Source organism: Perca fluviatilis, chromosome 13 (assembly GCF_010015445.1).
Source record: "Perca fluviatilis chromosome 13, GENO_Pfluv_1.0, whole genome shotgun sequence".
In the NCBI taxonomy this organism is placed as follows: Eukaryota; Metazoa; Chordata; class Actinopteri; order Perciformes; family Percidae; genus Perca; species Perca fluviatilis.
This window is the reverse complement of record NC_053124.1, coordinates 11,840,334-11,864,557: the sequence shown is the minus strand read 5'-3', so window position 1 is coordinate 11,864,557 and position 24,224 is coordinate 11,840,334. Positions and strand designations below refer to the sequence as shown.

The following is a 24,224-nucleotide window of genomic DNA, read 5'->3' as shown; positions in this document are numbered from 1 at the left end:
AGTGTTCTGTTTACTTTTGCTCTGCTGACCTTTTCCTTACTTCAAATGTCAATGTGATTTTGCTGTTTAATTCCCAGTATACTGTTGTTTTTATGGTATGTTGAATCCAGTCATCACTTGCATATACTTCACTGCAGTGAACTTCAGCGTGGGCAGTTCTTGCCATGTTTTGGCTCTATGTGCGTTTCTGAACGTGTACGTGGACAGAGGTGTGCTGGAGACATTCTTCAGGATCCCGAAAATGAACTGGAGTAGACAACCAAGGCCAGGAAGGCGACTTGGGAGCAGGTTTTATCTGAGGGTCACCAAACAGCCACTATGTTATACTGCGTCCTGCTGGTCGTGGTGGAAGAAATTAATTTACGACTAATGTCCCGATATAAAAATACTCCTTTACACCGTAGATATTTAGTCAGAACAGTGTGCCACGTAACCCTTGTTTTCAAAAAATATTGTATTGTCTGTCTTTAATGTAACGTCATTGCCCACCCTCAAGAGTGCTAAGATGTTAATTTTCGTATCACTTGACTGATGCCATTTTGTCTTGTCTTTGTTCATGATTAACCCCACACAGTAGACTGTATTTTGAGTTATACTAGTGTGTATGAACCGAAGGGTGAAAACAGTTGATCTGACAGCAGCATTGCTTCATGAGACCTTTTATCACCCACAGCTAAATATGTTCTCAAGTAATAAAACACACACACACATACACACACATACACACACACACACACACACACACACCTCACTCACACACACACACACACACACACACACACACACACACACACACACACACACACACATATTTAATGTCTTTGATTTTGGCTGAAGAAGAATCACCCACAGATAAATATGTTCTCAAGTAATAAAACACACACACACACACACACACACACACACACACACACTTAATGTCTTTGATTTTGGCTGAAGAAGACTGAAAGCAAACTGATGTTCTTTATTTTGTATTGCTCTTGTTTACACACAGAGTCAACTTTAACAGTTTTAACAGCAATCCAATGATCTAATCAGCATCCGGGCTGGCTGTCTGTGTGTGTGCCATTCTACACAGTAGTTTTACTGTTACAGTTCCTCAGCTGGAAGCCTGATACCACATTGGCCAGTTTGGCAACTTTAGGAGGAGCAGGCATGGTGATGGTACGCTTGAGAAAGCAGTGGCGCCTAGAACACAAAATCAAAAACAGCATCTTTAATCATGGATCATAAATACAGCTCTCATCAAATTATAAAGACAATAGTGTCTGATTGCTGATTGCTGGTACAATTTTATTTAAAACAAAACAAAAAACAATATTTGTGTTTAAGCAGGTTTGCATGCATGCATGCATAAAGAATACTGTACCGGGGAAATTTGGGATCATTAAAGTTGTCATTGGTATAGCTGTAGAACTGGCAGTAAGGATCCTGAGTACAGGTCCTCTGACATGTGTCTGCATCATCCATCGGCTCAGAGCGAATGACAGAAGTTGGGAAAGCTACGTTTTCATAAATCACCTGAACCCAGGCTGTTAGCAGAGAGAAACAGGGTTAGACTGCTGCTGATGGCTAAACTACTCTGCCCTACAAAGGCAAAAGACCTTAACTAGCCAGAGTGTGAAACTGAGAAAAATGACTTTAAAGTTATGTCAATGTCCTGACAATTGAGTTATAGGTATTATATTGTAATTTTCACATTCTGTAGTGTATACCTGTATTAATCTATCTACATTTTGTTTTTTAACTCAAATTTGACCTTTGATCCTTTTTCGTAAGTTACTGTATTCTGCCTTAGCATTGCCCACAAAATGACAATCGGTCATACCAAGGCAAAAGACCTTAACTTCTATTTTATAGCACAATGTCATGATAACAATGATACATTTTACTTAAAATGTAAGCAATATTAATCCTATTGCACTCACTATGATAAAAAATGGCTTCACATTTATCAACATCATATGAAAATTATATATCAATACGTTTTTTTTACGGCAAAGACAACACACAATTTTCTCCCCAAAACAATAAAATTGACTCAAGATATTTGTCCACATGATAAAGCAGATCTTTAATATTCCAAAAATGACAATAACTCATTTTGAAAAATTGAGTTACGGTCTTTTCGCTTTGCACGGCAGTACTGTACAGAAATACTTCACTAACAACAAACACATGTGCTGAATGATTCCAGAATTTGTAATATGAGATCGGATAATAACCAAATCTAAAATTAAAGTTTGTTACTTTTTCATACAAATGTTAGAGGAAAATGGCCGAGGTTTGGTTTATCATTGTTTCTAAAATGATCGAACAATGTTGCCATTCAGTGAAAGTACAGACAAGAAATGACAAGAAAAAGTACAGTCAGTCTAATGTTGTTAGACTTGGAGCACAACGTAATTGTAACTGTTCAGCATAAATAGGTTCATAATAACAAGAGTAAACAGGCATGCTAAGTCAGCAATGAAAAGTAAAGCAGAGTAAATTCTATGGCAATCCATTCATAAAGGTTGAGATATTTCCCTCAACTCAAAAGTCATGGGATCACCAAATGTGAAAGGATGCATCATCTGGGAACCATGAATGTCTGTTGAAAATGCAGTATCAATCCAATCAGTAGATGTTGAGATAATCCACTGAATATGTGGAAACTAGAGTAACTGACCGATCCATTGCCATTAATAGAGCCATGATGCTAGCATGGCTAAAAAATAACAGAGGAAAGATACATTACGTCGTTGAGTTATTCAATCTACACAGCCAAAGCAGTTCAGATGGTCCATGGTGGTGTACTGAAAGAGTGTCTTTTCTGACAGTAGTGATGTTAGTGATACATACCGTTATCCAGCTGACAGAAGCGTGCTGGTAACCCAGATGTGACTCCGTCTTTAGCTTTGGTCACAATGTTATTGTTGTTATTCTTCATGTAACATTTAAAGTCATTACTGCAAAGAAAGAAAGAAAATAAAAGCTTCCAAAAAGTAGGTCTGAATAACATGAAGCACAGAACAGAATATTTAACAGCATCAGGACAGTTAAAATACTGTCACGTAAGCTGCTGGAACAATGAATATGCTGATATAACTCTGCACTTTCTGTCTTATTGAGCACATGAAAAGGTATCCAAATATTTGACTACCTGTTAAAAGAGAAGTAGGTGCAGACTGAATGAGCAGAGCACAGTGCCTGACAGTGTTCAGGAGAGGCAGCAGGAATGACCTCGACGTCGTTTCCTGGGATGTCAGTGTTTGGAAAAAGCTTGCCCTGACACACTGTAGAAAACAGGTAATAGAATAAGATAAAACATGCACAACAACCTGCAGGAGGTGTTTGCTATGACTGTTTGTGTACCTGATTGTTCACTTATTTGTGTTATTTGGGAGAATCCAGATGTTGCACCAGTCTTTTTTTCTACAACAGGTGTCCTTGGTACTGGCCAGCTGAATTTAAGGTGGCACTTGTTCCTAAAACAGAACAAGACATAACATTAGTTAGAGAGTTGTTGAAGATGTGAACAACGAGTGGGAGAGGATAAAATTATATATTTTTTTAGATTCAACAGCAATGTTACATTATGTGATACAGTTTTACCTGATATCCACAGTTTTGAAGGCCTCATTTATAAAAGTAAAGAACTGACAGGCAGGGTCCTGTGTGCAGGCCCTCTGACACTCCTCAGAGTCTGCTGTGAACAAGGCTCGGTAGTCGGCACCGAAGAAATCCACGTTCTGGTAAACCTTAGACAGGCAAGGCTCTGGCAGACACACAGAGAGAGCAAATGAGAGTGTGACCATGCATCATTCATTTCCTAAATGGTTTTCATAATGGTTTAAAATGGTTTGTGAGTTTACCTAGGTCTTGGCTGCAGGGTTTGAGAGAAAATCCAGAGGTGACACCCTGTAGTGGAGCCTGAGCAGTGGGCTGTCCATTGGGAGCGGCTTTGATGAGGCAGAAAAAGTTCCTGCAGTGAGGAGTTTGAAAAAAAAACTGAAGCGGAAAGTTGGTCATCACAGTTGCAGAGAAAACAAATAAAATGAATGCTGCAAGCAACGATGAAGCGCTGGTTGAATCACTTCCTTGTCAGAATCAGAATCAGAATCAGCTTTATTGGCCAGGTTTGCGTAGACAATCAAGGAATTTGACTCCCGTAATCTTTGCTCTCAAAGTACAATACTTAACATATTAAGAATAAAAACAGAGATGACGGTAAGAATATAAAAAAATAGTGTACAGTATAACAATACAATAGAATTTACAATTTTACAAAACCTATACAAAAGAGAGGGAAGGAATAGTGCAATATCGGTCAATAGACTGAGATTTGGGGATTTAAATAAGAGTACAGTGCAATGGTAATATATTAAGAACAATATTGTAATTGTAGGATTGAAATAGACATGAGGTAGATGAGCAGAACAGTGGTGGTTGACTTTGTTCAGTGTGAGCGTGGGGGCTATTTCTGAGTGTTCAACAGAGTGACTGCTTGGGGAAAGAAACTGTCACTGTGTCGGCTGGTTTTGGCAAACAGTGCCCTGTATCGCCTACCAGAGGGAAGGAGGTTGAACAGTTTGTGACCAGGATGTGAGGGGTCTGCAGAGATTTTTGCTTCCCTTTTCCTGACCCTGGACCGGTACAGGTCCTGGATGGAGGGAAGGTCAGTTCCAATGATTCTCTCTGCAGCCCTAATTGTCCGTTGCAGTCTGGCCCTATCCTGTTTGGTGGCTGACCCAAACCAGACAGTGATGGAGGTGCAGATGACAGACTGAATGATGGCTGAGTAGAAAGTGGTCAACAGATTCTTAGGCAGATTAAACTTCCTTAGCTGTCGCAGGAAGTATAACCTCTGATGGGCCTTTTTCTGGACAAAGTCCATGTGGGGAGACCATTTTAGGTCCTGTGAGATGGTTGATCCCAGGAACCTAAAGGAATCCACAGTGGCCACTGTGTCGTTATAGATGGTGGGGGGGTGGACTTCTCCTGAAGTCCACTTTCATCTCCACAGTCTTCTTGGGGTTTAACTCCAGGTGGTTCTGACTGCACCATTGGACCAGCTGTTCCACCTCCTGTCTGTCAGCAGACTCATCACCATCCTGGATCAAACCAATGACAGCGGTGTCATCTGCAAACTTCAGGAGTTTTACAGAGGGAGAAGAGCAGTGGGGAGAGGACACACCCCTGTGGGGCGCCAGTGCGCATCGACCGGGTTTTGGATGAGATGCTCCCCAGTCTGACATGCTGCTGCCTGTCAATCAGGAAGCTGATGATCCACTGACAGGTGGTGGTAGGCACTGAGAACTGAGTGAGCTTCTGATGTAGAAGTTCAGGGATGATGGTGTTGAACGCAGAACTGAAGTCCACAAACAGGATCCTGGCATACGTCCCTGGGGAGTCGAGGTGGTGCAGGATGTATTGCAGTCCCATATTGACAGCATCATCCGCCAAACTGATTGCCCTGTAGGCAAACTGCAGGGAGTCCAGCAGGGGTCCCGTGATGTCCTTCAGGTGGCTCAACACCAGTCCTTCAGGGCGAAAGGCCTGTAGTCATTTAATCTTGTGATGGAGGGTTTTTTGGGGGACTGGGATGATGGTGGAGCATTTGAAGCAGGAGGGCACTTCACACAGCTCCAGGGACCGGTTAAAGATCTGCGTGAAGATTGGCGCCAGCTGTTCAGCACAAACTCGCAGAGAGGGGGGACAACAGGGGGACACACCATCAGGTCCTGGAGCCTTCTTGATCTTCTGCTTCTGAAAGAGCAGGCACACATCCTTCTCACGGATTGTTAGCGCAGGTGGGGGGAGGGAGATGGGTGTTGAGGGAAAACCTTTTGTGCGTGAGGGGTGTGATAATGGGTACTTTTCAAACCTGCAGTAAAAGTCATTCATGTCGTCAGACAGTCTGGGATTTTCTACAGGGTGGGGTGATGGTCTCTTGTAATCCGTGATCTTTCGCTCTCCAAACTGATGCAGGGTCATTGGCTGAGAGGCTGTCTTTAAATTTCTCACTGTAGCTTCTTTTGGCTACCTTGATCTCCTTTGTCAGCTTGTTCCTGGCCAGCTTGTATAGGTCCCGGTCCCCACTCCTGTAGGCCTCCTCTTTGGCTTGATGCAGTTTCCTAAGATTAGGAGTGAACCAAGGTTTGCTGTGGTTGTATGAACAGAAGATCTTGGTTTGCACACAGTTGCCCTCGCAAAAACTGATGTCAGTGAGGTCATTGAGGTCTGTAGCTGCAGCTTCAAAAACGCTCCAGTCGGTACAGTCAAAGCAAGCCTGCAACTCCAGCGGTGATTCCCTTGTCCATTTCTTTGCAACAGGTTTGGAAGTTTTTAGTTTTTGCTTGTAGGCTGGGATGAGATGAAGCAGGCACTGGTCGGAGAGCCCTAGAGCTGCCTGGGGAACGGCGCGATAGGCATCCTTTAAAACTGTGTAACAGTGGTTTAGTGTGTTTTTGTCCCTTGTGGGAATCTTGCTGTCTGTATTTAGGGAGTTCCTGATTGAGTTTGGCCCTGTTAAAATCCCCAACAATAACGACGAGAGAGTCCGGGTGATTTTTCTCGGTGTCTGTTATCTGGTCGGCTAGCTGTTGTAGCGTGTCTGCTAAGCAGGCTTGAGGTGGAATGTAAACACCGACCATAACAAACGAGGAAAACTCCCGCGGAGAATAGAAGGGCGCACAGTTTTTAAAGAGAGTCTCTAAGTGAGCGCTGCACATCTTTTTCAGCACTGTAGCATCTGTACACCAACCTTCGTTTAAATAGAAGCAGCTTCCACGGCCTTTCATTTTCCCTGAGAGCTCTGTGTTGCGGTCCGCCCGGATGAGTTGGAAACCAGGCAGCTGAAGTGCGCTGTCCGGGATGCGTTCACAGAGCCAGGTTTCCGTGAAACACAGGGCGCCGGATCTGTGAAAGTCAGAGTTGTTGTGATTGAGAAGCAGCAGCTCATCCATCTTATTTGCCAGGGACCGGACATTTGCCAGGGGAATGGCTGGAAGTGAGGTGCGTAGTCCCCGCTTCCTTAATTTCACCAGCGCTCCTGCTCGTTTCCCCCATCTGCATCTCTGGCATTCCACGGAGAACCGCGGCGCCTCCAACCAGGATTTTGGTCAAACTTGCTGGGTTTGTGAAAACTGGAGAAAGAGTTCCTGTAGAGGTTTGCCTGATGTTTAAGAGTTTGTCTCTGGTAAAAGTTATTGGTGAAAGACCACAGAAAGCGTAATAAATGCACAAAAACAAAGTACTAGGGAGAAAAGTACCGAGGCTACTATCCGCAGCACCATCTTGTGTCTAATATGTGGCATTAGACAACACACAGAAAACATGCATTATGTTGCTCTATATCAAGTGTAGACCATACAATGTAAATTTCATGTAAATCTGATGATGTTTGTCATATGAGGCTGACTTTCTGTTGACGGCAAGTGGCACTATGAGTCAATATTGGCATCTAAATGTCCTCAGGCCTGGACTCTCATCATGCATTAGAAATGTGAAGCAGATTGGACAATGTACTTTCACTTTTCTGTTTCCAGTTAAAATATTGAAATTCGCCATGCTGCTGCAGCAACATGGTTCAACAAAAACTCACAACGTTCAAATACAGCATCATCAAGGCCTTAAGGCTTTTCTGAACACGTTTGAGGTGGATCTGGTAAACCAGCTAGGAAGAGGACATCATAGTACAAGAACTGTAACTTCCTGTTGTCAGTAGGTGACGCTATGACTACTCAATATTAGCAAGTAGATGTCTTCAGGCCAGGAGTCTTATCAAGCAGGAGAAGTTTGGGGCAGATTGGACAAAGGGGGAAAGCTTCGCTTCAGAGCTCGAACCTCCTATGGCACCATTTTGATGCTACCAAACGATCACCCGATGCTAGCATTCCATTGACTGCCATTCATTTTGACGTCACTTTGACAGCGAATAACTTTAAATCTGAAGCGTTTCAAGACTTTTTTTTGTCCATTGTTTATTTCTAAAGAAACACGACAATGTATAAAAGGCTCCATTACCTTGTATCTCACGTTATGGCTCCGTAGCTAGGCTAACGATTGTGTCATAACCACGTGACTTGCTGTGGCATAGTAGAGGAATTACCGTATAGTACAGGAGAAGCTCGCAGGCAGTTTCGACTTACATTAGCTGTTTAAGTTTAATTACTAATGTTAACTAGCATTTTAGTTAGCAATAATTAGCCTGTGTTCATGTTATCTCTTTACATATACCTACGCTCTCCGTCTCTGTAAGATTGGGAATGATTGAGATTTCTCTTGGCACAGCTACCAGAAGACTTATAACTTTCAGACAGGTTACTCACGTCACATTTACGTCGTCTCTCTCAGTTGGAGGCTGCGCAGTAACGCTCAGCGCTCACCGGAAAAGTGCTTCTAATATCCTTCACTGGTCTCCGTCCAGAGCAACGAGATCTGTTGGTCCATTATATACTGTCTATGGATTGGACAATGCACAGTCTAGTAACAAAGCACTTCCTGTTATGCAGTGTAACAATGGAAATCTGACGCCCTGCCACGCCCACGGTGTTGTTCGACAAATTTTCAAAAACTTTAGATTAGCTTTGCCAAGGTCAGATTGTACTGAGCAATGTTGTAAATCGGGTCTGTAGGAGGAGTTTTTAAAAATACCGATAAGAATGTACGGCTGTGGAAGAGCTTTTTTTTTTTTTCTCTCTAAATTACATTGCTTTTTGCATTCAGCTAAAAGACGTAATACAATTTTTGTGACATTAGGTTGGAATTAGTTCTTTGGTCCAGCAGGGACTTACAGATTTAAATTAGATAGTAGCAGTGATACAAAGCATATTTTATATTTTTTTATTAATATATTTTTGTACATGGTCCCTTTTATAAAATACATTTAATAAACTAAACTTTCCAATATTTTGATTAAAAAAATAATTTTCACTGTCCTGTTTTTGAAAAACTGTCATTCATCACAATAAATAAGTGATGGTGGAATGTACATTTGCTCAAGTACTGCACTTACATTTTGAGGTACTTCTACTTGACTTGAGTATTTTCATTGCTTGCTACTTTATATTTATACTTTACTCCACTGCAATTTAAGGCAATATTGTACTTTTTACTGCAGTGCATTTATTTAATGCCTTTAGTTATTTTGCATATTCAGATTACTAATATAAAATATAATCAACACATAACTCATAATGTATTATTATGGATAAAGATAAGACTTAATTGATCCCCTGGTGAAATTCACAAACTACCCAGTAGTACATGCTGTACTTTACCGGTTGGAACATCTGCTGGTGAACTGTGGTGAAACCAGGCAGCGCCGATCAAATATGAATCAAGGTTCATTGACTATTTCTCGCCTCAAATGTCTTCAGAAACATATGTTAGGGTACTGTTTGGATGTAAAATAAAGAGTTTGAGTCAGCTGGTGCTTGGTTTTGGCTCAACTTGGTCACAAACTTACAGCTAAACAGTACGCTAAAATATTTTTCTGAAAACATTTGAGGCGAGAAATAGGCAATGCAGAAACAGAATCTTGATTCATATTGGATCAGCATTGCCTAGTTTGATTGCAGATCATGAGCGGTATTGTTGTCTTTTCGTTTCTTTGTACTAGTGTTTGTTATCTCCTGCTCCTCACTGCAAATCAAGTTTCCCATCTGGGATAATAAAGTAAGTGAACTGAACTAAGCAGGACTTTAACTTGTAACAGAGTATTTCTACACAGTGGTATTGCTACTTTTACTCAAGTAAAATATCTGAATATTTTTCCACTACTGGAAGTAAGCATTCTGCTTGTTGTTTACCTGTCATCTTTGTTCCAGTCAGCCCGAAAAAAGGTAAAGAAGTCACAGGAGGAGTGCTGGGTGCAAAGCTGCTGACAGTGCTCAACATCAGGAGAGAAGAGAGATGTTACGTCGTTTCCTGGGAAATCCACATTCTCCAGAAGCTGTTGATTACAATCTAAAGAAATGGAAAAAGGACACACACACACACACACACACACACACACACACACTTACATCTACAATACATTCTACCATGTATAAGTGGTAAAATTACAATATATACATACTGCATGTATTACCTTGACCAAAAGAGAGACTGCAGAGAGACAGCAGACCCACCAAGATCAAATGTGTTCCCATCTTCTTAGTTTTGAAGCCAGTAAAGATTCTTGAAACACAACTGCAATAAAAGAGCTGGTTCTGCAACTGCACCTTGGTCAAAGGACTGTTTCAGAATCATCAAATTTGTATGTCCATCAATTTATATAGGCAGTCCCATATGACCTATGACCTGTAAAGTCTATTTGCTCTTTCAAAGTCCAGATTAAAATCAACATTTGATGTTCTCGATCAACACCTTGGAACAGTGTTCTGTTTACTTTTGCTCTGCTGACCTTTTCCTTCAAATGTAAATGTGATTTTGCTGTTTAATTCCCAGTATACTGTTGTTTTTATGGTATGTTGAATCCTGTCACTGGCACTCACTACATTACATCACTTGCATATACTTCACTGCAGTGAACTTCAGCGTGGGCAGTTCTTGCCATGTTTTGGCTCTATGTGCGTTTCTGCACGTGTACGTGGACAGAGGTGTGCTGGAGATCTTCTTCAGGATCCCGAAAATGAACTGGAGTAGACAACCAAGGCCAGGAAGGCGACTTGGGAGCAGGTTTTGTCTGAGGGTCACCAAACAGCCACTATGTTATACTGCGTCCAGCTGGTCGTGGTGGAAGAAATTAATTTACTAAGTAAAACACCTAATGCCCCAATATAAAAATACTTCTTTGCACCGTAGATATTTAGTCAGAACAGTGTGCCACCTTATTTGTTATTCTTTGGAGTGTTTAAAAAATATTGTATTGTCTGTCTTCAAAGTTACCGTCTTTGTCCACCCTCAGGAGTACTAAGATGTTAATTATCGTATCACTTGATTGATGCCAGTATCCCATTTTGTCTTGTCTTTGTTCATGATTAACCCCACACAGTAGACTGTATTTTGAGTTATACTAGTGTGTATGAACCGAAGGGTGAAAACGGTTGAGCTGACAGCAGCATTGCTTCATGTGACCTTTTATCACCCACATGTTGGGGACCAAGAGTCTGGTTAAACCTGATTTTAACCAAAGGCCTCAGATTAAACTGACCTCTGGATACAGGACACACATGTGCTCAGAGACAAAGGAATCTTGGCCTACATGTAAACGCCAAAGCCGGGGTAATTCACACCTCTATGTGAAAATGCCAGCCAGAAGGGAAACACCTCACAACTGGCAGGAAGTTAAAGAACTACAACATTGTAGTCTTCACCCTTTCAAGAGTTTTGAGTCTTCCTATTGGTTCCGTGGGGCCATAAACACAGCAGGGGGTCTTAATCTATAAATAACCTGATCCTAGGAAACTCCCTCGTCTTCACCTGCAACTCCCGTTGCTGAAAGGAGGCGCGCAAGCGCTTGTGCTGAACTTCCATTTTCTGGAGAAAGTGGATTTTATTTCGGTGGATCCTTGGAAACGCACCAGTGTTTTCATATCTGCAGTGAGAAGGAAACAACGTTTTTCTTCTTAGAGTCGACTAAACTTGCCCCCCCTTGCTGCCTTTTTGGAGGGGAGTTTCTCCGTGGCCCTGACGAGCGCCCGGGATTCGTTCTGTTTCATTTCTGTGGAAATCTATGGACAGAAACAACGGACTGAACACACCGTAAAAAAAGGCTGACATCTGGGCAGAGATAAGTAGTGTGTTTACTAATGAGCAAAGGGTTCGCTACCATTGTTGCCATTAATGTGATCTGATTTAATCATGTACTGGTCCATATGTGATTATTAATCTGTTCTGTGAATGTATAATCGATCAATTATACCGTTGGTTTATGTTGTGTTAAGTAGCTGGTTTAAAACCGTAATTGCTACCTGCTTAAGTCACTCCTTTCATGGAGTTTTAATTACTGTCGGCGAGAAACTCGCGAAAATCAGCTGTTAGCTACTGGAGTGGTTATAGTGACGTTTTCCTCAGCAAAACCAAATGTCTCAGTCTGTAGGACTGAGTGGCTGAGGGGAACTGGGTCATTATCGATAATTAAGATCAAAGTGCCTCTTTTCTTTACTCTTCTTCTCTTTCTCCTCTTACTAATACACACACACACACACACACGACACAGGCTAGCCGCGTAGCTCCCGAGCTAACGCTGTAGGCTAGCTTCACACGTGGAACTAGCTACCATACCAGCTAAGCGTGCGCGTTGCCTAGCAACCCCTCGGCTTCTTCAGCCCTCTCCCAGCACCACTACCACCCTCTTGAGGCTAAATAGTTTTGTGCAGCTCACAGGAGTAGCCATTTTTGGAGTTGTTTTAGGTGTTAGAATTACATTTTGACACCGCCCCTCCTCCTTAGCTCACACACACACACACACACACACACACACACACACACCCACAGACGTGTCCATGACACATGCTGCTTTGTTTTTGCTTTGTTTTGGTTGTGATATGGTAAAAGATATATGAGTTTATTATTGAAGGATTATTGTTTAGCTACTGATAATTGTGACGTTAATAAATCTTATTATACTTAATTAGCAGTTGCTTGTGATTATTTGTGTACTTGTTGTAATAATTGCTGGTCGATCAGGTCCGTGCTTGGATTCACCCCTTCCTTTATTTCCTTTTTAAAGGATTACCACAGAAATGAGACTGTTCCACAGTTTGATTATTGATCCCTGACTTGCAGGGTGGTGCCCTGTTTTGATTGTTTGTCGATTTGATAAAGTTATTAATAACCATATTCATAACTTTATTAATATTGATAAAACATCTTTGATAATTTGCCAATGATCAAATCTGTACCCTACGAGAATCCTATACACAGCTAAATATGTTCTCAAGTAACACACACACACACACACACACTGTCTTTGGTTTTGGCTAATTGCAAACTGATGTTCCTTATTTTTTATTGCTCTTGTTTACACACAGAAAGAGTCATTTGCAGCTTTAACAGCAATCCAATGATCTAATCAGCATCAGGTGTGTGTGTGTGTGTGTGTGTGTGTGTGTGTGTGTGTGTGTGTGTGTGTGTGTGTGTGTGTGTGTGTGTGTGTGTGTGTGTGTGTGTGTGTGTGTGTGTGTGTGTGCATTCTACACAGTAGTTTTACTGTTACAGTTCCTCAGCTGGAAGCCTGATACCACATTGGCCAGTTTGGCAACTTTAGTAGGAGCAGGCATGGTGATAGTACGCTTGAGAAAGCAGAGGCGCCTAGAACACAAAATCAAAAACAGCATCTTTAATCATGCACCATAAATACAGCTATCATCAAATTATAAAGACAATAGTGTCTGATTGATGATCAAGTCACATGACTTCCAGATATTGCCTAAATTGCTGGTACAATTTTATTTAAAACATGAACAATATTTGTGTTTGCATGCATGCATAAAGAATACTGTACCGGAAGTTGGGATCACCAAAGTTGTCATTGGTATAGCTGTAGAAGTGGCAGTAAGGATCCTGAGTACAGGTCCTCTGACATGTGTCTGCATCATCCATCGGCTCAAAGCGAATGTCAGAACCTGGGAAATCTACGTTTTCATGAACCACCTGAACCCAGGCTGTTAGCAGAGAGAAACAGGGTTAGACTGCTTTCATGGCAATCCATTCTTAATTGTTGAGACATTTCACTCAACTCAAAGGTCATGGGATTACCAAATGCATCAAGATGCATCATCTGGGAACCTGAATGCCATTAATAGAGCCATGATGCTAGCATGGCTAAAAAAGAACAGGGAAAAAGATACATTACGTCATTGTTAGTCGATCTCCACAGCCAAAGCAGTTCAGATGGTCCATGGTGGTCTACTGAAAGAGTGTCTTTTCTGACAGTTGTGATGTTAGTGATACATACTGTTATCCAGCTGACAGAAGCGTGCCGGTATCCCAGACGTGACTCCGTCTTTACCTTGGGTCACAATGTTATTGTTGTTATTCTTCAGGTTACAACTGAAGTCATTACTGCAAAGAAAAAAAGAAAATGAAAGCTTGCAAAAAGTATGTCTGAATAACATGAAGCAGAGAACAGATGTAACTGAAAAGGAGAACCAAATATTTAACGGCATCAGGACAGTTAAAATACTGTCACGTAAGCTGCTGGAACAATGAATATGCTAATATAACTCAGCACTTTCTGTCTTATTGAGCACATGAAAAGGTATCCAAATATTTGACTACCTGTTAAAAGAGAAGTAGGTGCAGACTGAATGAGCAGAGCACAGTGCCTGACAGTGTTCAGGAGAGGCAGCAGGAATATTCTCGATGTCGTTTCCTGGGATGTCAGTGTTTGGAAAAAGCTTGCCCTGACACACTGTAGAAAACAGGTAATAGAATAAGAAAAAACATGCACAACAACCTGCAGGAGGTGTTTGCTATGACTGTTTGTGTACCTGACTGTTGAGTTATTTCTGTTATTTCGGAGAATCCAGATGTTACACCAGTCTTTTTTTCTATAAGAGGTATCCTTGGTACTGGCCAGCTGAATTTAAGGTGGCACTTGTTCCTAAAACAGAACAAGACATAACATTAGAGAATTGTTGAAGATGTGAACGAGTGGGAGAGGATAAAATGATTATTTTTTAGATTCAACAGCAATGTTACATTATGTGATACAGTTTTACCTGATATCCGCTGTTTTGAAGGCCTCATTTATAAAAGTAAAGAACTGACAGGCAGGGTCCTGTGTGCAGGCCCTCTGACACTCCTCAGAGTCTGCTGTGAACAAGGCTCGGTAGTCGGCACCGAAGAAATCCACGTTCTGGTACACCTTGGACAGGCAAGGCTCTGGCAGACACACAGAGAGAACAAATGAGAGTGTGACCATGCATCATTCATTTCCTAAATGGTTTTTATAATGGTTAAAAAAGGTTGTGAGTCTACCTAGGTCTTGGCTGCAGGGTTGGAGAGAAAATCCAGAGGTGACACCCTGTAGTGGAGCCTGAACAGTGGGCTGTCCATTGGGAGCGGCTTTGATGAGGCAGAAAAAGTTCCTGCAGAGAAGGGCAGATGTTTGCTTTTTGTGTAATTGACTTAAAAAAAAAAAAAAAAAGCTGAAGTGTAAAGTTGGTCATCACAGTTGCAGAGAAAACAAATAAAATGAATGCTGCAAGCCAACAATTAAGCGCTGGTTGGACCACTTCCTTGTGTCTACTATGTGGCATTAGACAACACGCAGTATACATGCATTATGTTGCTCTATATCAAGTGTAGACCATACAATGTAAATTTTATGTAAATCTGATGATGTTTGTCATATGAGGCTGACTCTCTGTTGACGGCAAGTGGCACTATGAGTCAATATTGGCATCTAAATGTCCTCAGGCCTGGACTCTCATCATGCATTAGAAATGTGAAGCAGATTGGACAATGTACTTCTGAGTTATAACACTTTTCTGTTTCCTGTTAAAATTTCGAAATTTGCAATGCTGCTGCGGCAACACTGTTCAACAAAAACTCACAATGTTCAAATACAGCATCATCAAGGCCTTAAGGCTTTTCTGAACACTTTTCAGGTGGATCTGGTAAACCAGCTAGGAAGAGGACATCGTACAACAACTGTAACTTCCTGTTGTCAGTAGGTGACGCTTTGACTATAACTCAATATTGGCATGTAGATGTCTTCAGGCCGGGAGTCTTATCAAGCATGAGAAGTTTGGGGCAGATTGGACACTGTTTTGCAGTGCAACATGGAAATTTGACGCCAACGCTGTTGTTCGACGAATTCTCAAAAACTTTGCAGATTAGCTTTGCCAAGGTCAGATTGTACTGAGCAATGTTGAGGTAAATCGGGTCTGTAGGAGCAGTTCGTTAAGGTACAGCCCTGGAAATGGTGAAAAAACATTTTTAAAAAATGGCATGGTACCCAAATTACATGAAAAGCAAATACAGCAGTTTAAAATTTTTTTTGAGTATTTTCATTGCTTGCTGCTTTATACTTTACTCCACTGCAATTTAAGGCAATATTGTACTTTTTATTTATTTTGCATATTCAGATTACGAATATAAAATATAATCAACAAATAACTTATAATGTGTTATTATGGATAAAGATAAGACGTTATTGATCCCCTGGTGAAATTCACAAACTATCCAGTAGTACATGCTGTTGTTAAAAAACAAACAAAACAAAAAAACTCACCCTTTACCGACTGCAACATCAAAACTGCAGTAGCAACATTGTCAAAATATGACTTTTTGCCAGATATGTTTAATCTCTTACTATATCCTGACAGTAGTACATTAATCAGATCATCCATGGTTAAAGTCATGTTCCTCTTCCTCTTAGTGCTCCTAATGGCAAAAAAGGAAACCCACCAATCAGAGCCGAGAAGTCTCTGACACAGTGTCAATGACTGCTGGTGAACTGTGGTGAAACCAGGCAGCGCCGATCAAATATGAATCAAGGTACATTGACTATTTCTCGCCTCAAATGTCTTCAGAAACATATGTTAGGGTACTGTTTGGATGTAAAATAAAGAGGCTCAACTTGGTCACAAACTCTGTTATTTGACCGCTAAACAGTACATTAAAATATGTTTCTGAAAACATTTGAGGCGAGAAATAGGCAATGCAGAAACAGAATCTTGATTCATATTGGATCAGCATTGCCTAGTTTGACAGTTTGATTGCAGATCATGAGCGGTATTGTTGTCTTTTCGTTTATTTGTACTGGTGTTTGTTATCTCCTGCTCCTCACTGCACAGCATATTGATTCATATATGATAGTTTGACAGTTTGAACTGCTGTTTTTTTTTATCTCCTGCTCCTCACTGCAAATCAAGTTTCCCATCTGGGATAATAAAGTAAGTGAACTGAACTAAGCAGGACTTTAACTTGTAACAGAGTATTTCTACACAGTGGTATTGCTACTTTAAAAATATCTGAGTATTTTTTCCACTATTGGAAGTAAGCATTACTTACTTATTACTGATTTCTAATTACATGTGTACTGCCTGTTGTTTACCTGTCATCTTTGTTCCAGTCAGCCCGAAAAAAGGTAAAGAAGTCACAGGAGGGGTGCTGGGTGCAAAGCTGCTGACAGTGCTCAACATCAGGAGAGAAGAGAGATGTTACGTCGTTTCCTGGGAAATCCACATTCTCCAGAAGCTGTTGATTACAATCTAAAGAAAAAACACACACACACACACACACACACACACACATACACATTTACATCTACAATACATTCTACCATATATAAGTGGTAAAATTACAATGTATACATACTGCATGTATTACCTTGACCAAAAGAGAGACTGCAGAGAGACAGCAGACCCACCAAGATCAAATGTGTTCCCATCTTCTTAGTTTTGAAGCCAGTAAAGATTCTTGAAACACAACTGCAATAAAAGAGCTGGTTCTGCAACTGCACCTCGGTCAAAGGACTGTTTCAGAATCATCACATTTGTATGTCCATCAATTTATATAGGCAGTCCCATATGACCTATCACCTGTAAAGTCTATTTGCTCTTTCAAAGTCCTGATTAAAATCAACATTTGATGTGATTTTGAAGTGACTTGATCAACACCTTGGAACAGTGTTCTGTTTACTTTTGCTCTGCTGACCTTTTCCTTACTTCAAATGTCAATGTGATTTTGCTGTTTATTTCCCAGTATACTGTTGTTTTTATGGTATGTTGAATCCAGTCACTGGCACTCACTACATTACATCACTTGCATATACTTCACTGCAGTGAACTTCAGCGTGGGCAGTTCTTGCCATGTTTTGGCTCTATGTGCGTTTCTGAACGTGTACGTGGACAGAGGTGTGCTGGAGATCTTCTTCAGGATCCCGAAAATGAACTGGATAGACAACCAAGGCCAGGAAGGCGACTTGGGAGCAGGTTTTGTCTGAGGGTCACCAAACAGCCACTATGTTATACTGCGTCCAGCTGGTCGTGGTGGAAGAAATTAATTTACTTATTAAGTAAAACGACCAATGCCAGAATAACAAAATACTCCTTTACACCGTAGATATTTAGTCAGAACAGTGTGCCACCTAACCCTTATTTGTTATGCTTTGGAGTGTTTAAAAAATATGATCTGTCTTTAATGTGACTGATGCCAGTTTCCCATTTTGTCTTGTCTTTGTTCATGATTAACCCCACACAGTAGACTGTATTTTGAGTTATACTAGTGTGTATGAACCGAAGGGTGAAAACAGTTGATCTGACAGCAGCATTGCTTCATGTGACCTTTTAGATAGATAGACTGTTTGTTTTTTTGACGATTTGTAACTTTTTCCGACGTTGTCACTTTCGCCAAAGTTTTTGTCACTTTTTCTGATGTTTTTGGGCGCTTTTTTTCTATGATGGCTGAGGAACTTTTTCCTAACTTCTTTAGGACTTTATGTCGACCAAACTGTAAGTGAGAAGACTATATGACACATGCAATAATACAGTCAAAGATATTTGACTTTTTCGATTAAATAAAAGCATATCAATAAAGTAATGTCTGGCCCTTGATGTGATTCTCATTTTTTAGTGTGGCCCTTAGTGAAGTTGAGTTTGACACCCCTGATGTAGATAAACCTTATTGTGCAAGGTGCATTTAGTGCAGTTGTGATGTATATGAGTCTTATCTCACACTCAGTGATGAAGTGTTAAAAAGTTTAATTGCCCGTGGTATGAATGATTTCCTGTAGCGGTCCGTGCGACATCGAAGCTGTCGGAGCTTATTAGAGAAGGTGCTCCTCTGTTGGACCAGTGTGGGGTGGAGAGAGGGGGGTCGGGGGTTATCCATGATAGATAACAGTTTGTTCAGTGACCTCTTCTCCACCACAGCTTCAAAAGTGTCCTGTTTGCAGCCAATAATGGCTACAGCTAAATATGTTCTCAAGTAATAGGACCTTATAACACTAACAAACACACACACACACACACACACACACACACACACACACACACACACACACACACACACACACACACAATTACTTAATTAATGTCTTTGATTTTGGCTAAAGCAGACTGAAAGCAAACTGATGTTCCTTATTTTTTATTGCTCTTGTTTACACACAGAAAGAGTCATTTGCAGCTTTAACAGCAATCCAATGATCTAATCAGCATCAGGGCTAGCTGTCTGCATGATTGTGTGTGTGTGTGTGTGTGTGTGTGTGTGTGTGTGTGTGTGTGTGTGTGTGTGTGTGTGTGTGTGTGTGTGTGTGTGTGTGTGTGTGTAGCGTTCTACTCAGTAGTTTTACTGTTACAGTTCCTCAGCTGGAAGCCTGATACCACATTGGCCAGTCTGGCAACTTTAGGAGGAGCAGGCATGGTGATGGTACGCTTGAGAAAGCAGTGGCGCCTAGAACACAAAATCAAAAACAGCATCTTTAATCATGCACCATAAATACAGCTATCATCAAATTATAAAGACAATAGTGTCTAATTGATGGTCAAGTCACATGACTTCCAGATATTGCCTAAATTCTATTTAAAACATGAACAATATTTGTGTTGAAGCAGGTTTGCATGCATGCATAAAGAATACTGTACCGGAAGTTGGGATCACCAAAGTTGTCATTGGTATAGCTGTAGAACTGGCAGTAAGGATCCTGAGTACAGGTCCTCTGATATGTGTCTGCATCGTCAATCGGCTCAAAGCGAATGTCAAATCAGAAACCGTTTTCATGAACCACCTGAACCCAGGCTGTTAGCAGAGAGAAACAGGGTTAGACTGCTGCTGATGGCTAAACTACTGTACAGAAATACTTCACTAACAACAAACAAATATGTGCTGAGTGATTCTAGAATTTGTAATACTAGTGCAGTGCCTGTTGAAAATGTGCCTGTTTGGAACGGGACGACTGCTTGGCCTGTGGTATTGCTGCTTGAAGGACCCCAAACCACTTAATATGCAACTCCACTGTATACCCTACTACTAACTTACTGATTTACCTGACAGAGAACGCTGCAGATTCAGAATGTAATCACAAAATATCACAATGACAATGTGGAGTAATCAGACATTAGCATCATGGACTCATGGCAGTGCGCTACCCACCTGGCCCATAATGAGAGCTAATCAGCACATATCTGTGTTAATCAACCACCAGAACCGGACTGGGCATGTGTGTGCGCAGAGAGAAAGAGAGAGAGAGAGAGAGAGAGAGAGAGAGAGAGAGAGTTGTCTTGTTTCGTATGATCGTTTACAAATTTAACATTTCAGCAGAGGTGTTCATTTCCATACAGGTTTAGTGGCTTGACGGTTAACGGTGAAGTAGGGAATTTGATTCGCGGGGGCATTTTGGCGAAGTTAATGTTATTAGTGTTTTAAGTTAGCAGTAGACTTAATTAACCCGACCCAGGGTGAGTCTGATAAAAACTGCTGTGTCTGCCCGGTTCAGCTCTGAGAGTTTCTCGCATTGCACAGCGCTGTGAAGGAATAATCTCAGAGATTACATTATGTTCTGCCTCTGTTTAGAAGTGGTGAATCCGCTAACCTTATTCCACACAACAGTCGCGATGTTCCTTTCAGCTATCCGCTCGTGCTCCAGGAAAGTGAAGAAAAGTTTGTTTGGTATATCCAGCAATCACGTAGCTAACGTTGGAAGCAGGAAAAGAGTCAAAGGCGGTAACACACCCCCCACACACACACACACACATTGTTGTAAAGCGTTCTGCATGTGGCGTCTGCGTGTGGCGTGCAGGTTACCTTCCCACCAAACACGCCCCCAAACACGGACAACGATGTGACTCAAAAACAGTGTCTGGTAGCCTGCCTATAAGTGGCATCACGCTCTGTCTGCCACTTGTTGTCTGTAGCTGGTTGTGCTTTGCATGTGTGGGATTCTGAAACGTCCTTAAATTCGAGAATTGTCGTTTGTTTATTAAAAGTCAAAGACAGTCCAAAGTAGTGCTACTTTGCACATTTGTGTGGGTCTGAGGTGTGAGTTAGTCGATCAACAAAGCCAAAGCAGTTCAGATGGTCTATGGTGGTGTACTGAAAGAGTGTCTTTTCTGACAGTTGTGATGTTAGTGATACATACTGTTATCCAGCTGACAGAAACGTGCCGGTAACCCAGATGTGACTCCATCTTTAGCTTGGGTAACAAAGTCCTCTGTGTTTTTCTTCAGGTTACAATTGAAGTCATTACTGCAAAGAAATAAAGAAAATGAAAGCTTGCAAAAAGTAGGTCTGAATAACATGAAGCAGAGAACAGATGTGACTGAAAAGGAGAACCAAATATTTAACGGCATCAGGACAGTTAAAATACTGTCATGTAAGCTGCTGGAACAATGAATATGCTAATATAACTCAGCACTCTCTGTCTTATTGAGCACATGAAAAGGTATCCAAATATTTGACTACCTGTTAAAAGAGAAGTAGGTGCAGACTGAATGAGCAGAGCACAGTGCCTGACAGTGTTCAGGAGAGGCAGCAGGAATGACCTCGACGTCGTTTCCTGGGATGTCCGTGTTTGGAAAAAGCTTGCCCTGACACACTGTAGAAAACAGGTAATAGAATAAGATAAAACATGCACAACAACCTGCAGGAGGTGTTTGCTATGACTGTTTGCGTACCTGTCTGTTGAGATATTTCAGTTATTTCGGAGAATCCAGATGTTACACCAGTCTTTTTTTCTATAAGAGGTATCCTTGGTACTGGCCAGCTGAATTTAAGGTTGCACTTAAACCTATACCTAAAACAGAACAAGAAATAAAAGGAGTTAAAGAATTGTTGAGCATATGCCATGTCGCCACCCTGCTGTTGCCAGAGCAATATCTTTCTTCTCACTGGTTGAATTAAACCTCAGACCTCACTGTTGACGTGTCCTAGTGCATCAGAAAATATGAACAACAGTGGAACACATCATTTCATTTCAACAGCAATGTTACATTATCCAGTTTTACCTGTTACCAAGTGCTGTGAAGGCCTCGTTTAGTAAAGTAAAGAACTGACAGGCAGGGTCCTGTGTGCAGGCCCTCTGACACTCCTCAGAGTCTGCTGTGAACAAGGCTCGGTAGTTGGCATCTTTGAAATCCACGTTCTGGTACACCTTAGACAGGCAAGGCTCTGGCAGACACACAGAGAGAGCAAATGAGAGTGTGACCATGCATTATTCATTTCCTAAATGGTTTTCATAATGGTTTAAAATGGTTTGTGAGTTTACCTAGATCTTGGCTGCAGGGTTTGAGAGAAAATCCAGAGGTGACACCCTGTAGTGGAGCCTGAACAGTGGGCTGTCCATTGGTAGCGGCTTTGATGAGGCAGAAAAAGTTCCTGCAGTGATGGTGGAATGTAACTAAGTACATTTACTCAAGTACAGCACTTAAATTTTGAGGTTCTATTACTTGATTTGAGTATTTTCATTTATTGCTACTTTATGACCTCATAAGGAGCAAGATTCCAGATCGGCCCATCTGAGCTTTCATTTTCTCAAAGGCAGAGCAGGATACCCAGGGCTCGGTTTACACCTGTCACCATTTCTAGCCACTGGGGGACCATAGGCAGGCTGGGGGAACGCATATTAATGTTAAAAAAACCTCATAAAGTGACATTTTCATGCCATTGGACCTTTAAGGTAATATTGTACTGTTTACTCCAGTGCATTTATTTAATTCCTTTATTTACTTTGCATATTCAGATTACTAATATAAAATATAATCAACAAATAACTTATAATATATTATTATGGATAAGACTTTATTGATCCCCTGGTGAAATTCACAAACTACCCAGTAGTACATGCTATCACGATCACGTGACGTGAGTTTGAGTCAGCTGGTGCTTGGTTTTGGCTCAACTTAGTCACAAACTTTGTTATTTTACAAAACAGTACGCTAAAATATGTTTTTGAAAACATTTGAGGCGAGAAATAGTCAATGAAGAAACAGCATCTTGATTCATATATGATAGCTTGACAGCTTGAACTGCTGTTTTTTTTTTATCTCCTGCTCCTCACTGCAAATCAAGTTTCCCATCTGGGATAATAAAGTAAGTGAACTGAACTAAGCAGGACTTTAACTTGTAACAGAGTATTTCTACACAGTGGTATTCCTACTTTTTAAGTAAAGTATCTGAGTATTCCCTCCACTATTGTAAGCAAGCATTACTTAGTTATTACTGATTTCTAATTACATGTGTACTGCCTGTTGTTTACCTGTTATCTTGGGTTTCGTCAGCCCGAAAAAAGGTAAAGAAGTCACAGGAGGGGTGCTGGGTGCAAAGCTGCTGACAGTGGTCAACATCAGGAGAGAAGAGAGATGTTACGTCGTTTCCGGAGAAATCCACATTCTCCAGAAGCTGTTGATTACAATCTAAAGAAATGGAAAAAGGACACACACACACACACACACACACACACACACACACACACACACACACACACACACACACACACACACACACACACATACATACACCATTACATCTACAATACATTCTACCATATATAAGTGGTAAAATTACAATACATTCATACCGCATGTATTACCTTGACCAAAAGAGAGACTGCAGAGAGACAGCAGACCCACCAAGATCAAATGTGTTCCCATCTTCGTAGTTTTGAAGCCAGTAAAGATTCTTGAAACACAACTGCAATAAAAGAGCTGGTTCTGCAACTGCACCTCGGTCAAAGGACTGTTTCAGAATCATCACATTTGTATGTCCATCAATTTATATAGGCAGTCCCATATGACCTATCACCTGTAAAGTCTATTGGCTCTTTCAAAGTCCAGATTAAAATCAACATTTGATGTTCTCGATCAACACCTTGGAACCGTGTTCTGTTTACTTTCGCTCTGCTGACCTTTTCCTTACTTCAAATGTAAATGTGATTTTGCTGTTTAATTCCCAGTATACTGTTGTTTTTATGGTATGTTGAATCCTGTCACTGGCACTCACTACATTACATCACTTGCATATACTTCACTGCAGTGAACTTCAGCGTGGGCAGTTCTTGCCATGTTTTGGCTCTATGTGCGTTTCTGAACGGTAATCGTGGACAGAGGTGTGCTGGAGATCTTCTTCAGGATCCCGAAAATGAACTGGAATAGACAACCAACGCCGGGAGCGACATCGCAGGTTTTGTCTGAGGGTCACCAAACAGCCACTATGTTATACTCACGTCCAGCTGGTCGGTGGAAGAAATTAATTTACTTATTAAGTAAAACGACCAATGCCAGAATAACAAAATACTCCTTTACACCGTAGATATTTAGTCAGAACAGTGTGCCACCTAACCCTTA

General features: G+C 41.1%; 2 protein-coding genes across 3 annotated transcripts; both read right to left on the bottom strand.

The window, feature by feature from the left end:
- Positions 1 to 939: 939 nt before the first annotated feature.
- On the bottom strand, positions 940 to 23,669 carry LOC120572095 (plasma kallikrein-like). Of its 2 annotated transcripts, none has more exons than XM_039821268.1 (9): positions 23,471 to 23,669; positions 23,138 to 23,294; positions 22,148 to 22,257; positions 21,888 to 22,050; positions 21,558 to 21,676; positions 21,346 to 21,478; positions 21,023 to 21,129; positions 1,370 to 1,532; positions 940 to 1,188 (listed from the first exon to the last, which is right to left on the bottom strand). In XM_039821268.1, the coding sequence occupies exons 1-9, from the start codon at positions 23,529 to 23,531 to the stop codon at positions 1,071 to 1,073; spliced, it is 1,131 nt and encodes a 376-aa protein (XP_039677202.1). In that variant the 5' UTR covers positions 23,532 to 23,669; the 3' UTR covers positions 940 to 1,070. The 2 variants fall into 2 exon arrangements, with proteins under 2 accessions (XP_039677202.1, XP_039677203.1); XM_039821269.1 differs by lacking the exons at positions 21,023 to 21,129; positions 21,346 to 21,478; positions 21,558 to 21,676; ... (2 more) ...; positions 23,138 to 23,294; positions 23,471 to 23,669 and adding exons at positions 2,845 to 2,951; positions 3,146 to 3,278; positions 3,358 to 3,470; ... (2 more) ...; positions 9,798 to 9,954; positions 10,079 to 10,248.
- On the bottom strand, positions 13,017 to 17,641 carry LOC120572097 (plasma kallikrein-like). The gene is made up of 9 exons (XM_039821272.1): positions 17,275 to 17,641; positions 17,000 to 17,156; positions 14,917 to 15,026; positions 14,658 to 14,820; positions 14,427 to 14,539; positions 14,215 to 14,347; positions 13,892 to 13,998; positions 13,439 to 13,598; positions 13,017 to 13,245 (listed from the first exon to the last, which is right to left on the bottom strand). Exons 1-9 carry the CDS (start codon positions 17,333 to 17,335, stop codon positions 13,128 to 13,130), a joined length of 1,122 nt encoding a protein of 373 aa, XP_039677206.1. The 5' UTR covers positions 17,336 to 17,641; the 3' UTR covers positions 13,017 to 13,127.
- Positions 23,670 to 24,224: the final 555 nt, after the last annotated feature.